Source organism: Vespa crabro, chromosome 1 (assembly GCF_910589235.1).
Source record: "Vespa crabro chromosome 1, iyVesCrab1.2, whole genome shotgun sequence".
In the NCBI taxonomy this organism is placed as follows: domain Eukaryota; kingdom Metazoa; phylum Arthropoda; class Insecta; order Hymenoptera; family Vespidae; genus Vespa; species Vespa crabro.
In genome coordinates this window covers 7,575,420-7,591,691 of record NC_060955.1, presented here as the reverse complement: position 1 = coordinate 7,591,691, position 16,272 = coordinate 7,575,420, and the positions used below count along the sequence as shown (strand labels likewise).

Here is a 16,272-nt window from a genome sequence, read left to right as displayed (position 1 = left end):
TCGGTACGTGTAAGATCAGTATGACTAATAAAAGTCGACCGGTAACCAAATATAATAGGTTCCAGTCAAATGTAGATGGAAGGGGAGTTCCAGTTAGGCACTTTTAAAGCGCATGCTTGCCTGTCCTGGCCACATTAACGTTTCAGCCTCGAAGTTGGCTTTTAAGATAGATACACTTCTATACGCCGCTCTTTATCGTCTTGCTCGTAAGCCTGTCTATATAATCCAAGAAATTTATTATCGCCGGTTATTATAATTTCATTCTTAATATACGCAAGTCCTAAAAAAAAATTGTAATTATATTAAAAATATTCTGATTTATATTTCATATAATAAAAATTAACAAATATAACATATTTTGATTTATATTTCATATAAGAATTAACAAATATAAATATCAATGCAGTACATAACAGGTTAGATAGATACGCAAATAGATAGGAGGGACGGAGAAAGAAGGTCTTCGGTTACTATTTAGTTTACGATCGATCGTAACATTGAATGTTCTGAACATATACATACGAATATACATTCATTCTTCCGGCTTTTTAATTGTGCGAAATTTAAAATAGAGAAGAAAGTATTTGATAACTCCAACATTTTATCAACGGCAAGAAGATAAAAATGGCTTTAAAAATTCATATCGATTCACCAAAAGTAAAATACACAGAGGATTATATCGAGGCGGAGTACGAATACCAGACTACAAATGTGCTAGAAGACAATACTGACAAGTTCACGGTAAGTGTTAATCGATTGTGATCTACTTTTCTGTTTTTTCTTACCCGAATGCTTCCGATTCTATTTTTCTTTAATATAATTAATACTAATGTTAATAATTCTTTCGTATCTTCTAATGATACTTGTGTATACTTTTCATGGGTTATTATGATTAAATTTGAATTAAATACGATGAAACAACCATTAACTATAAATCTATATATTGTTGTCACTTTTAATTGAAACTTATATCTGTAAGCGATTAATTGTTTAGTGCAAACTTTAATATATTTTTTATATATGTGAACGCGTCAGCACATTTTACGCGACCGTAATTTAGACTGTTCCACTGATTCTAGTCTTCTCTAACTAGTTTTAGACGCTTTCGCGCATACTTTTCAGATGTCCTTGAAGATCTTTTATTAGGACAAAGGTATACTATCCATCTTAGATGGTTTTGTGTTTACTATACAAACTATCGTTTGGAGTAAAGGCATACTATTATTTAAAATAACTTTATCTCGGAAACAAATACCTTTACTTGAAATATTTTCTTTTGCTAATTCATATTCAATATTTTTAAATATGCGTGAAAATTTGATGATGATGTAATATCCTGTGTTTATGTTTATCTATACGAAAATGCATTATTTCAATATGAATCTTAAAGCATTTACAAAATGTAAATTCATAAATTATTTTTGCGGAAATTTTAAGCGATTTAAATATTTTAAATATTACTAAATATTGTATCTAAGGCTTCGAGTCGTAATAACATAAACATTATGTGTATTGTTGCATATCGGTATCATTTTCTTATCACAAAAAGTTTTAATTTATCTTCAGTATTATTTAACATTGTTTTATGTAATGCTTCGAGTTAAGTAGAGTAATGCATTTCATTTCATATAGTAAATCAAAGTATTTTGATCACGCGCATAACTGTAGCTATTAATGTGTATGCAATGAATCACGCATATATGTTACTAAACGATTCAACAATAAAATTTAATACAAACAATATATCGTACTGTGCGATAATTTTTCATATATATAGTTGTTTTTTCATTTTTTCAACTTTGTTCTATGATAAATATTATAATATAAATACAATAGATATATGTAAGTTAATTAATTGCAATTTATGGATGTTATTTTTACACTGAAATATTGTTTTTGACCGAATGACAATAATAATATTGTATTATTTTGGAAATTAAATATTTCGAATTTACTATAATTCTTTTATAGTAGTGACAATTATATTAATTTTTATAAACGCTGCTATTTCAAAATTATTATTAAATATTCTATTTGTTAGTTTTTAAAAATGTATATTTTTAGAATTTCGTAAATTTAAGCAGATTATTTTTAAAAATTATTGTTAAAAATTGATGAAATTGGTAAAATTATAATTTTTTTCTTACTTTGAAAATATTTAAATAACATAATATAGTTTACTATTTCATGAAAAACGCAATAGAATGGAAACGTGAAAATGAACAATATTGTTTCATCGAATAGTTGAGGCAAAGAAAACATTTGAGACAAATAACATTTGTTGTCGGATAACGTATGAATACTACTATTATAGGAATATAATGGATACCTACTTTTATCGGTATTCCTACAATATTACGCATTAATCTATTTGCAATAGTCTTATAATATAACATAACATAATTCATTTAATTTAATTTAATTTAATAAAACATTGTCTACTGAAATACATAATATATTAATCAACTATCATACAAAGTTTTGTCATTGTTGTTGTGTTAATGTAGTTATTAAATCAAATTTATTTGAAATATTAAAAATCACCAATCGAGTAATTTGACAGTAAAATTTAAAAAAAAAATTCAAAAAATGGAATTAGTCACTTCAGTCAGTGAAAAGCTCATATTATTAATAATGCGATAAAGAATTCTTTCTGTTGATCTTGTTTATGGATTTTCTTACTTTATCATGCCTAGCACTTCCCTGACAAATTTTTATTTTATATCGAGGTATCTTAATTTTCATAGAACATCGTGCAATCTAGATAATAATATTGCAACGTATTATTACAGGTAAGACCAGTATCGACGAAACTGTTAATAAGAACACAGACAAAAGTGCCAAAACTTGGTGTTATGCTAGTGGGTTGGGGTGGAAACAATGGTACAACAATAACGGCAGCCCTGATAGCAAATAAACACAAACTCACATGGGAAACAACAACTGGAATTAAAAAAGCCAATTGGTATGATCAGACTATAAAATATTTAAACTTAAATAATTATCTATAAAGGTATTAAAAATGTGTTTGGTACGAACTACAGGTATGGTTCCTTGCTTCAAGCATCTACCGTTAAATTAGGGAGCAAAGATAATCAAGATGTATTTGTGCCGATGTCTTCAATGTTACCTATGGTTCATCCGAACGATATCGAAATCGATGGATGGGATATTTCGAGTATGAATCTCGCTGATGCTATGAAACGTGCAAAGGTTTTAGATATTAATTTACAAAAACAACTTAAATCACATATGATCCATATGAAGCCGAGAAAAAGTATTTATTATGCTGATTTCATCGCATCGAACCAAGTTAGTAATCTATTTATATTTATTTATTTTTATTGATTTAATACTATCGTTAAAGTAAATTATTTGTTTTCTTTTTTAGGAAAGTAGAGTTGATAATGTTATACATGGAACAAAAGTTGAACAATTGGCTTGTATAAGAAAAGACATAACGGAATTTAAAACGTCTAAAAATTTGGATCAAGTAATCATTTTATGGACTGCAAATACCGAAAGATTTTCAAGGATTATTCCAGGAATAAACGATACTGCTGACAACTTATTAAAAGCCATTGATGAAAATCATTCTGAAATTAGTCCGAGTACAATATTCGCCGTAGCCGCAGCATTGGAAGGGGTAAGTTAGTCATATTATATTTACTTCATTTATATATTTTTATATTGTAAATCTTTATGTTTTTCTCAGTGCACTTATATAAACGGTTCGCCACAAAATACTTTTGTACCAGGAACAATAGAATTAGCTGAAAGACAAAATACATTTATTGCTGGCGATGATTTTAAATCTGGTCAAACAAAATTGAAATCGGTTCTTGTAGACTTCTTAGTATCTGCTGGTATTAAACCAGTATCGATCGTTAGCTACAATCATCTTGGAAACAATGATGGATATAATTTATCAGCACCTCAACAATTCCGTTCGAAAGAGGTAATCTTCGATTCAATTGAAATGATACAGCTATAAATCACTACAATATTAATTTTTGATCAATACAATATTTATTTTACAATATTAATCAATATTTTATGTATTCCAGATTTCAAAGAGTAACGTAGTAGACGATATGGTTCAATCGAATCAAATTTTGTACGAACCTGGAGAAAAGCCAGATCACTGCGTTGTTATTAAATATGTTCCGTATGTTGGTACGTTACAAATAAATGACTAACAATATTTTTAATAATTTTGATTAATAGATATTAATATTACAATGAATATGTCTTGAAACATAGGCGACAGCAAGAGAGCAATGGATGAATACACATCAGAAATAATGCTTGGTGGTCATAATACTATTGTAATACATAATACTTGTGAAGATTCTTTACTGGCAAGTCCGATCATTTTGGATTTGGTATTGCTGGCTGAACTTTGTTCTCGTATTACTTTCCGACACATAGATCAAAAGGATGAAGAATTTCGAGGTTTTGAGAGTGTTCTTTCTATACTCTCATATTTGTGCAAAGCACCATTAGTACCAAAAGGTACACCTGTGATAAATGCATTATTCAAACAACGAGCTGCTATAGAAAACATATTAAGAGCTTGTCTTTCATTACCGCCAGAAAATAACATGCTTCTGGAATATAAAATTAATTTGAAAAAATCATAATATTAAACTAATTTTAAAGTTTGTCAAACAGAGTATATATAGATTATAACAAAATGTTAAACGAGCGAATCATGTGTTATTTTGGATATAACTAGCCAGTATTATCAAAAAGCATATCATTCCATATTCAACAATAAACTTTTATCGAACAATCAAACAGTAATGATTCCTTTTCAATCATTTTTTCACCCTGTATATTTTCTTATACGATAAAGAGGATAATAAAGGTACTTTTCATTCTGCCGAGTATTCTTTTTATGATACAAAACAATGTAATACACGAATGATATGCTATTGTGTGCGTACTTAATATTTTTTAAATAGATATGCGTGCATATATTGATACTAATCTTTACAAAATAAAACCGAAACAGTCATGTAAAATAAATCTTATTTTATAAATAAAAAATATGTAAACTATTAAAAGTTAATATTAAAAAATAATAATAAATAAACAAGATTTCATGAAAAATATTAATTTAGAAATATTTAGTGACATTCAGTACCCAAAGGGTGGTATACCTGTTCGTACGCTGTTAGTTGCTAAAAACGTCTTAGGTTATATCAGGTACACTCTATTTTATTTGGTTTATTTATTTTAATGTCATGTTTTTTAAAGTATATTTTAAGGATATAAGGTTATAAATATTTTTGTAATTTCAAATTAAATAATTTTTTCAGAATTCGTATGGTGTCATATAAAAGCATTTTTATACAGCAATAATACTCTGGGAGAATTCACGTTTAAAGTTTATTTAGATATCATTGATCTTATTAAAATGAATAAGTATATACATTTAGCGACTGTAGGAACAAGCTATGCTAATCGTATGAATCGTTTGAGCAATCGTATCTTTGGCGAAGTCGTTAGACCAACAAATACCAAATCACTTAAAATAGTAAAGCTTTTTAGCGAAAAGCCTATTCATAAACGACCAGACATTGTCGATTATTATCCTCCACATAAAAATATACAGAAATTAATGTTACATCTACGTGATTATGGTCTTTTCAGAGATGAACATCAAGATTTTAAAGAAGAATACGATCGTCTAAGAGAATTACGTGGTAAAAAGAAATGGATACCACCGCCTTTCAGAAAATAAAACTTTTTCAGCTATTACTGTAAACTATAAAAAATAACTGAAATAAAATTAGTATTTATTATTAAAATAAATATAAAAATATATATTATTTATATATCTTTTAATTAAAACAATTATATCTATAACTCTATTAAATATTTCTTAAGATATCTGTTGTTTGAACTGTACCAGTAAAACCATCTTAAATTCTAAAACGACAGATAATCACAGTTTATTTTGTAATATAAAAATGATTATACTTATTTACATTTAAATCAGTTATGATACATGGCACTCTTTGAATATTTGTTATTCAATATATCCATTTATAGATTATTGTAAATCATTTAAATAAAAATCTTACATATAAAAACAAATATAAAGAATTAAATGCACGTTTCATTATTTATTTCATTTTTTTTATATTATAATTCTTCCTTTATGTCATTTGTATTCCTCGTTTCATTTTCTGTATTACCGTTTTTCTTTGTTTTCCTTTTTTCTTCTTTAATAGTATTCTTCCCAATATCGCTTTTTTCTTCAAGACACGAATCATCCTGTCCCTTAAGTGCCCGATCTGAGCATAAATATTTCATTAAAGGAACTTTTCCTTGATAATTATAATACCAATCTTCGATATCTTGTTCATGATTTTCAAGTAAGTTTTCACATTGTGTTTTTAATGTAGTAATTTCTACTGAAGGATTATCCCACAATTCATAAGGGATTCCTAATTCTACTTTGACACCTTTGTCCCTATATGTATAAGAAAATTAATCTCTTTTATATCTATATTAATGCAGATATCGTTACACATACACACACAATATATATATATTTTATATATTTTATATATTATACAATATATATATATATATATATATATATATATATATATATACATATATATATATATAAATTCAAATGAAACTGTTTTACTTACACTAAGCCATGAAGGGTTTTAAATGTTTGACTCATTCCCTTCGCAAATCTTGTACTATCTGTTCGTTCTTTATGAATATTATATTGTAATATGCGTTCACAAATATTCTCCATTGATTCTACTAAACGTAATTCCCTAAATTTGAAGAAATTGGATAATTATTTAATAATTTATCATGATTTAAATATATATTGTTAATACTTACGATTTTTTATATTCTTTTCTTTTTTTAGGAACGATATCATCAACAGAGTACCCAATTTCAAGTATGTCATGCGTTTTCCCTGTTTCATCTAATCTTGCTTCTAATTCGGTAGCTACAATTTTACATGCTATAAAAAAATAGTAAAGAAATTAATCGTAAATAATATAGAAATAGTACTGTCAGAATTAAACTTACTTTTACTAAATAAGTTTTAAATCAAAAAATAATAGAATTGATGAATCAATGTTTTTGAATCAATATTTTTATTTATGGAGTAAACGATGCTTGAAATATTTAAATTTACATGTCAATTTTTATATTTTAATTTTATTATATTAATGAAGTAATTTATGAAAAGTAAAAATATAAATATATTTTAATTAATATACCTTCACATTGATTAGCGTATTTAACGCCATGTTCTTCAAGTTCATCATTATTAAGACATGGTGTTAAAAAAACAAGATATGTGACGCAAAGAACGAGAAACATTTTAATAGTTATTATTAAAATGTATTATTAAAACCCGATAAAACTGACAAAAGTCAGGTAGAATGCTTTATATATAATTTGATTTATAACTATACTTGACTATATCCAAACAGCTAGGTACAGTTAGGTCTGTCAGTTATATCATTCGATTATCGATATTATATATCTTATTCGTCGTTAATAAAAATTAGACCAATCATAAATTGAATATTTTTAGAATATTTTTCTAAAACAGTTAAAGCTAAATGTAAAAAATAATTTGTAATTATTATGATTACATTTTTATATAGTATATAAATTTGTCACTACATATATTTTTCATTAATTTAAAAAAATTTTTATTTCATGTTTTTAATATCATTGTAATATTTAGATGTAATAGAGATAGAATGAATAAAAATATACAATATTTATTAGTTATTATAATAAATTGAAAACGAGTTTATTTCGTATTATTTCTATTTTGTACGTTTAGATATTTCAGGGTTATCGTCAGATGGAGTATCTGTATCATCATCTGCATTGATTCGTTTGAACAAGTCAGAATTATTTAATCGTCAATGTACGTTTATATACTTACCAAATATTTTATCAATATTATATATTGTTCTTAAAAAGTTTTTCTTCTTATATTTATTTCTATTTATTTTTTATTCTCCAGAGATCGAAATTTCGAAGGAAAAGTCATCTATTGATACAACTTCTGCAAGTTCTAATTTTGCTATTATTAATTAAAATGTCTTTGCGTATTGGTAAGAAACACGTGGAACTAGCAGGACATTGGTAAGCTTATTTTATTTACTATATAAAATTTCTATCAAATATTAGATTTTAAAAGATCATGTGAAATATATTCTAGATAAAATAAGTTATGTAACATTATATTTTATGTTATAAGAACAAAGTTTAATGTATTTTATAAATATTCTAAGGATAGCACGTTATAATTTTTATTTTACTTAGTTATCATAAGATATTTATTTTAATGTAAATATTGTAGTATAATATATGAATTTTTTAGGTTACCATCTGCAATGGCATACGGAGCATCAGCATCAATGGCTTTATTTTATTTTACAGATTGGAAAGTAATAGTAACATATATTCCTTTTTATGGAGGAAAATTTAAGGAGTAGAACATATATTGTTATTTATTATATATATATGTTATAATGACATTTCAATAAAATCATGTAGAGATATACTTATTTGTTCGAATATATATGTTAATACAATGTTACTTAAACTTATTTTTAAATTCACTTCTGTATAAAGTTTCAGCATATTGTTCAGCATCTTTTAACTTTCTTCGTTTCATATATGGTATTAACTTTACTCTGTTAAAGAATAAATCATTGTTAACTGGTATCAATAAAATAAATTAGCAATATATAATTTTTATTTTAATCTCTCTTTATTTATTTATTATATGGTTTGTAAAACTCACTTAATTCCTACAACAGCTAAATATAATCCAATAAATCCAACTACAATTTTACTAATCTTCCCATATTTCATCATTAGAGAGTTTAACATCGGCCTAATAAGAAAAAAAGATAGATTAATTAATAGGATGTAGTTCAAAAAGATATTGAATATGTTTTAAAATAATTATACAAATTATTAAGTTACAAAATTCGACAATGACATTTTATATACATATAATTGCAATATTTTATTGCAATATATATATATATATATATATATATATATATATATATATATATATATATATATATATATATATATTTGCATTACAATCAGGTTATGGAAGAATATTATATAACATTATAAATTAATATTTTACCTTTTGTTTGTTTGCATGGTGAATTTTTAATTGTTTCAATACTGGTGTCCAAATATAAAAACTGCTAAGTGTACTAAGTAAGATAGTAATAATAATTATATCTGTCCCAAAACGTTTTTTAATCCTCATTATTATTAACAAAAATTATTTAAAATTTTAAAGCATTTTTTATATTTTATTTCATATATTTTACGAAAATTACTTAAAAATTATCGAACTACTCAGAATATAAATATAATTCGAACTAAAATTTGTACAAAACAACCTATGTCAATAAAGTTGGGTATTCTGTGCTTTTGGTGGGTTTACATAATGAACAGAAATATAGATATAGGGATCTTCAACATTTTGTTATTGGTCATTATATAATGTGATAAGTTATAATATAACGATTGATAAGTATTAGAATATGATGTTGAATATAAATTTGCAAGAACAATTTTGTTGATGTGATCTTTGTAAATTTATAAGAAGCATTTTTGAATACATGTATATATATTTAACGTTTGGAGATGCAACCTTGAAGTATTTGAATGTAGACTAAAATGATATCGAGTAATCTGTTGTTAGACTATTGACAAAAATATTCCTCATGTTTATTATATTTCTTAACAGAAACAAAATATATGAAAAACTATATTATTTAAAAAAAGATATAAATAACAAGAGACAGTTTATTAAAGAGTCCATAAAATATTTATATTTAATTTCATTTTTTATTTCAAATCTTTCCGCAAAATTTATGAAATTTATTAAAAGTATCAAGTTGAGTTTTAAACATTTCTTGCAGATATATTGGAAGAGTACGTGACAACAAGGCAATGCCATGTTGATCGCAAATGCTGATTAATGTAGCTATTATATTTTCCAAAGAAATCTGAAAAATAATTAATATAACATTGGTTAAGTTATATTCTATTAAAATCATTAAATTAATTCTAAACGATATATCATAAAAATGATTTTATAAATTCAAAAATCTTATAAAATTTTTAAATCATTAGTAAAAGTACTTATTCATTTCTGACTATGTACTTAAGAGTACTTAGTTAGAAATTTATAACTCTTGTTAGTATATACAAAATTACTTTTGCAAAAGGCATTAAACCTCCTTCGGACAATAATTGGATCAAATCAGCTATGACATATGGACTTAAACGCATCATATCCTTCTTCTGTTTCACCAAACATATTGTGAGTCTGTAAAATGATGAATCTTTGATCAATAAAGGATTTTGTTTTTTTTAACAACGATATTAATAATTACGTATAAAAATAGATGTATAGTTAGTTCTCATCTTTACGAATTAATTCATTCTGATCTCTTTTTAGTAAAGTCAAACATTTTTTAAATGAGAACTATATTTTATAATATGTAATATACTTACTTTTCAAAATCAAGTAAGAGACATCGACATTTATGTTCTCCAACTTTATCATTAACAATTTTAGATGATTGAATTATAATGTCAATTATACGTCTATATAATAATAGCAATACTGGTAATTTATCTACTATTATGTTCATTCTAACTTTTAGTAAAATTCCATATAATATTAAAACATCATTACATATTGAAAGAGTTTCTTTTTCTAAGGCTTTTAAAGCAACATTTATACTCATATCAATAATATTATTAGATATATATAAATGTTTAGAACTGAGTATATTCTGAAATAATTCTAATAATCTTGACCAATATTGTTCTGATATGTTTACAACTTGAATATTTTTAAATAAATTTTCAATTGCTACTGTACGAAATTTATTGCGTTTAGCTGACATATCTGATTTTAGTATAGCATTCCAAACAATAAAAATATTTTCTAATAAGTTACTATTTAATTTAGGCAATTCTTCCATCTGTAATAATATATAATTACAAATTATTATATAGATATAATTTAACTATATAACGAATATTTATTCGTTATATATATTTTATATATATTTATATATGTATATATTTTAAGTTACCATCTGATAATGTATCAAGTTTAAAAGATTTTGGAATAGTTTAGCTTCAGTAGATTCTATCAGAGGTAGAAGTAAATTTTCACAGGGAAACTTTAGCATTACAGACCATATCTGTGTTCTGATTTGTGGAGAAATTTCAAATTCTTTATAATTTCGAAAAAGTATGGCAGCTAATTGTAATCCTGCTTCCAATAACTGATTGGAATGTAATTCTTGTGTAGGCTGTATGAATAAAGAAATATATTAATATATTATCAAAAATTGAGATCAAGAATTAATCTTTGTAAAATACAGTTGATACTTTCATAATTGTTTTTAAATAAATTAAAGTGAATTAAATTACTATATTATAACAAATCATAAATTGTTATATATGTACACTTACTACAAATATCTTCTGTAATGTTAATTCTGCACGTTCTCTAAAAGTTTTCTCAGTTTCTTTATTTAAAGCAGTAATTTTTAATATTAATGTCAAGTACTTTACATCGCAAGGTAGTTCAATATTTATTGGTAATATGTTAAATATTTTCTTACACAGTTTCTGTTCTGCTTTTTTAAAAATAGATTTTTGATCAACATCTAATTTCTGTCTTACGTTTTCTATGCACTGTAAGAAAATATACATAGATTCTTTATGAGTAGAAGATGAATTTATCAATGTTTTTAATGTCTCATAAGATTTAATATTTCGTAATGATTGTTCTAATGCTTTTGAAAAAGCTTTAGATTGAGATAATTGACATATTACTGACACAGGATCTATATATTGTAAAATATCAAGACCAGTTGTTTGAAAAAGTTCTGAAAATTAATAAAAAGTGATGGTAATAAAATAATTAATAAAATAAAATAATTATTAAATAATGATCTTTACAATCTATAAAAGTATATAAATAATATAACATAATATATAAATTAGAACTTACTAAGAAATATTTTGTTGCATAAAGTTGTTATATCTCCATTTTCCACGCATTCTTTGTTAATGGTATATATGACCAGTAATAATAAAACTTTAATATCAGATTTAAAAAATGTTAATGGCATATGAACTATAATATCTAAACACAACTTAACTTTATTAAATGCTGTATTTTCCATCTGTTCCCATTTACATTCAAGTATTTCTTTTTTTATGAGTTCTAAAATCTTTTTTATTTTCTTTTTTCCTACAAATTCTGCTGACAGAATTAATTTCTAAAAAATATTATTTAAAAAATATATTAATATTCAATAATCAATAATATTGAAATGTGTTACAAAATATATGTTTTTGATTCATACTATGTCAATATGTTGTATAACAGATTTTATGACTCCTTTCATTGGTATTGTTCTAATTTGAGCAAGAACATGGTATAAAAGATATATTAAAAATCGTCTGTTTTCTTGTAAATTTTCTTTGGTTATTATTTCCATCCAGTGATTAAATTTACTTTCATTTAACATCATATCTGTCACAAGTAATGATACTAATTCAGAAATTTCTTTATCATTTAACAATAAAATTATTTCTGAATTGTATCTCAAAATAGTACTCCAAAAATATTTCAAACCATCTATTAAAGTATCAAATTTGATAGGAGAATCAATTAAGGCATAATACTTAATACGGTGGATTATAACTTTGTTCTAAAATTACATTACAATATTTTTATATTTAAGAGATAAATGATAAAATTATAATAAGAATATATTTATAAATACCATATTATTTCTGCATTCCTCTTCACCAAAATTTGTTATTTTTTGAATCAATTGTTGCCAATGATCATCCGAAATAGGAAATATTAATTCATGATTTTTAACTTTTGGTAGATAATATTTTGTCATATTTCGTATTTCACTCCATGATAATATAACAGACAATAAAACAGTAATAACATTTGTATTATGATTTACATGCAAGGCTTTTTTTATCAAAACAGATAGATTTTTTCCTAATTCATTAAGAACACTTAAGAATTCTTGTTGATGTGTTAAAGTAGATGTATTTCCAAAAATACACACACCATTGAAAAATGCAATTAATAATTCAGCAACTGTTTTCAATATTATTATTTTGTGACCTACAATATATTAGAAAAATTAATATATTATAATACAATTACTATAATTTTTGAAAAGAATTGTGAAAAATTTTGAATTTATAGAAATATTAATTTTGCTACTTACTAGTTGTATTACACTTCAATGATTCCATACAACTCCTGTTTAAATTATCTGTCAAAATTTTTAATATTATTAGAACCTGTGAATTTGTGAAACAAGAGATCACCTTGGTAAATTTTTTTTTAAATTCAAGTGAAAAAAATGATTGTATTATCAAGTCAGATTTAGTTTCAGTAGTAATAGCTTCTTGTAAATTTGTTAAAAGTTGTGAAATTAACTTATGTTCTTGTCTTAATAAAATGCTGGCATCCAAAATACTAATTAATAAATCATTATGTTCTATCGTTGGTTCTTGTAAATATAGTTTATATATAATATTATCAATTTTCTTTTCAATGAGAGTAGGATAGAAATAGGTTATCCTCGTAAGTAGTTTATAATCAACAGGACTCAATTTTTCCACTGATAATATATCATCTACAATTTTTTGAAAGAATTGTAATAAAGTAATATTATCAACTTTATTTTCAAAATCAAATGATGTATCACCAAAGTAATAAAAAAAAGATATAAGTATTTCTTTCTTATATTTTCCAGCAGAGATTATCAATTTTCTAAATATAATATCTAATGTATTAGTATCTGATTTATAGCATCCAACAACTGCACGAAAAACACATATATATGTTTCTAAATTATTTTGGAGATTCATTGTTTTTATGTTACTTGCTAATATTAAAAATAATTCGGATAGTACAGTTTCATTTATTTTGTCTTGTGCATGCTTATTTTTCATAAATATTAATAGCTGAATGCATTTATGTGCTGTTGATTCCAATCGACTGGTATTGTCGGTACATTTATGATCAATCAGAGAACACAAAGTATATAAAACTTCATGTATAAATATTATACTTATTTCATCTCTTGTATTTATAGACTGTTTATAAATTTGCATTAGATTTTCTATGACACTTAATATTGTATTATATACCATAATTGTTGATTCATCAATATTTTTAGCAGTATTTATATCAATTTCTATAAAATGATCTTTGTTTTTCAAAGTATTTTTAAAAAACATATGTACATAATGTATTAAAGATTTTAATAAACTTTGAAGATCTTCTGGCATCTTGCTTAAATATTGTTGCATTCCTGTATTTGAAAATAGTAAATTGCAACATTCGAGAACTTCATTACACTTATTAGGAGAACTTCCGTTTAATTTCTGTACAAGTACATCGATCAATGATTTCTTTATATTGGCTTTAATATTTAAATTTTCAGATTTAAGACACCATTTCAAAGAATTCCATACATCTTCTTTTTTTGTGCAAACTTTACATAACCACTGTAAAATTAAATCTTCTTTTCTTGTTATTGGTAAATCGATTGCAAAAAAAACATTATGTGCTAATTTTAAACGTTTCTTTAAAGGTTCTTCATCCGAATCAAGTCGATTTATCAATTCTGTCAAATATAAAAATTATTTACATTATGCACAAACAGAATATACAATTTAAGATTAATTATTCACGTGTATATCTTATGAAAATAAAAATTTAAACAACTTTAGAAAGATATTTTATTGATTAATTACCTTTTGATAAAGCCATTTTAATACTAATACGTAAGAATAGAAAAATATTTAATATAACTTGACGTAGTTTAAATAAAAAATAGGAAGAAATATTCAAAACAATTAAATTAGGTTATGTATCACAAACATGCATGATTTTTAAACTATCTGCTAGAGTTTGCATTAGTGTTGTAGCATTGAAATCTATTAATCGAACAATCGATTGTTTTCCTTTCAATTGTCGATGTTTTTCAATCGATTGTAAGAAGTTTGATTAATCGAAAAAAATCGATTTTATTTTTTCAGAACGATTGTCAAACATAGATTTTTTAAAAAAATGCTTAATAAAAAATTTTTTTTCTGCAACTAATTTTGAACCCATAAAATATTATTCGATTATACAACTATGAAGTTAATAAGGAAAAAAACAGTTTTTTTCGTAAAAATTAATCCATTTTTCAATTAATCGATTGTATTCGATTGCCTACAATCGATTATCCGCAGTCGATTGTTACAACGCTAGTTTGTATAGTACGTGTTTTGCAATTAGAGTATTTGATTATACCCTGAACTTATCCGATTGATAACATAATAACGCGAATATTCTGTAATATTTGAACATCGCTATAATAGCGAGTTGCATAAATTGTTTAGTTATATAATAACAAATCTATTTATCAAACTAATACAGAGTGATTATAATATCGCTATATATTTTCTGCATAAACAAGTTTTATAACACAATATACGATATTACTAAAATATATCTTATAATAGGATACAATTTCAATAAATTTAAATGTGATGATTTTACAAGTTTACGCCAATCCTATATTGCAAAAATTTATGCAATTTGCAAAACATTTGATACAGAATAGGATTATGGATATTGTTGTTTTCCAAAAGGATAAAATAATAGCCGATTTTAATATAATTATTTGCAACCACCTAAATGAAACTTTTCATGATAGATGGATTGGTCGTGCCTCTCCTAGATCTGACTAGATTTTTTGTCTTTTATCAAATCGAAAATATACTAGGTGAAAATCAACAGCATAGAACAATTAAAACAACGAATCACAGCAATAACTGCTAAAATTATGCGAGCTATATTAGACTGTTCCAAGCTATAGAGGCTGTGTCTAGACTTGCAAGGTTATCTCATTGAAATATATTGAATTTATGTCCTATTATAAGATATATTTCAATAATTTAATAAGACTTCTTTATGTAGAAAATATATAGTAATTTTATAATCACCTTTATATAATTATTGCCGTTTAATATTGGAATAAATTGAATATCATGTATTATATTTATGTATATTATATATCTCACAAAAAAGCAGATATAGAAAAAAGAAAAAAATTACAACCCAATTCAAAATTCTATCATTTTTTAAAACGCGTTACTAAAAAAAAA

At 24.5% G+C, this 16,272-nt stretch overlaps 4 protein-coding genes and 1 long non-coding RNA gene across 8 annotated transcripts; 3 read left to right on the top strand and 2 right to left on the bottom strand.

The window, feature by feature from the left end:
- Positions 1–46: 46 nt before the first annotated feature.
- Positions 47–4,800, top strand: LOC124425672 (inositol-3-phosphate synthase 1-A). 4 transcript variants are annotated; one of them, XM_046967647.1, is made up of 8 exons: positions 47–206; positions 407–741; positions 2,793–2,965; positions 3,045–3,312; positions 3,392–3,646; positions 3,716–3,958; positions 4,068–4,176; positions 4,264–4,800. In XM_046967647.1, the coding sequence occupies exons 2-8, from the start codon at positions 625–627 to the stop codon at positions 4,641–4,643; spliced, it is 1,545 nt and encodes a 514-aa protein (XP_046823603.1). In that variant the 5' UTR covers positions 47–206; positions 407–624; the 3' UTR covers positions 4,644–4,800. The 4 variants fall into 4 exon arrangements, with proteins under 4 accessions (XP_046823603.1, XP_046825344.1, XP_046824469.1 ...); XM_046969388.1 differs by having other exon boundaries at positions 53–206; positions 573–741; XM_046968513.1 differs by having other exon boundaries at positions 75–246.
- Positions 4,801–4,950: 150 nt separating this feature from the next.
- On the top strand, positions 4,951–5,816 carry LOC124429517 (28S ribosomal protein S33, mitochondrial). The gene is made up of 2 exons (XM_046975308.1): positions 4,951–5,211; positions 5,325–5,816. The coding sequence occupies exon 2, from the start codon at positions 5,423–5,425 to the stop codon at positions 5,747–5,749; it is 327 nt and encodes a 108-aa protein (XP_046831264.1). The 5' UTR covers positions 4,951–5,211; positions 5,325–5,422; the 3' UTR covers positions 5,750–5,816.
- A 119-nt stretch (positions 5,817–5,935) lies between these two features.
- Positions 5,936–7,491, bottom strand: LOC124428958 (protein canopy 4). The gene is made up of 4 exons (XM_046974019.1): positions 7,266–7,491; positions 6,877–7,003; positions 6,672–6,806; positions 5,936–6,484 (listed from the first exon to the last, which is right to left on the bottom strand). Exons 1-4 carry the CDS (start codon positions 7,366–7,368, stop codon positions 6,154–6,156), a joined length of 696 nt encoding a protein of 231 aa, XP_046829975.1. The 5' UTR covers positions 7,369–7,491; the 3' UTR covers positions 5,936–6,153.
- On the top strand, positions 7,296–8,133 carry LOC124430074. The gene is made up of 3 exons (XR_006943712.1): positions 7,296–7,425; positions 7,844–7,930; positions 8,030–8,133. It is a non-coding gene; the product is annotated as an uncharacterized LOC124430074 (long non-coding RNA).
- A 368-nt stretch (positions 8,134–8,501) lies between these two features.
- Positions 8,502–16,129, bottom strand: LOC124421519. The gene is made up of 12 exons (XM_046957202.1): positions 14,872–16,129; positions 13,332–14,741; positions 12,864–13,225; positions 12,441–12,788; positions 12,083–12,353; positions 11,539–11,957; positions 11,154–11,375; positions 10,564–11,039; positions 10,264–10,375; positions 9,176–10,052; positions 8,816–8,908; positions 8,502–8,705 (listed from the first exon to the last, which is right to left on the bottom strand). The coding sequence occupies exons 1-10, from the start codon at positions 14,885–14,887 to the stop codon at positions 9,897–9,899; spliced, it is 3,792 nt and encodes a 1,263-aa protein (XP_046813158.1). The 5' UTR covers positions 14,888–16,129; the 3' UTR covers positions 8,502–8,705; positions 8,816–8,908; positions 9,176–9,896.
- Positions 16,130–16,272: the final 143 nt, after the last annotated feature.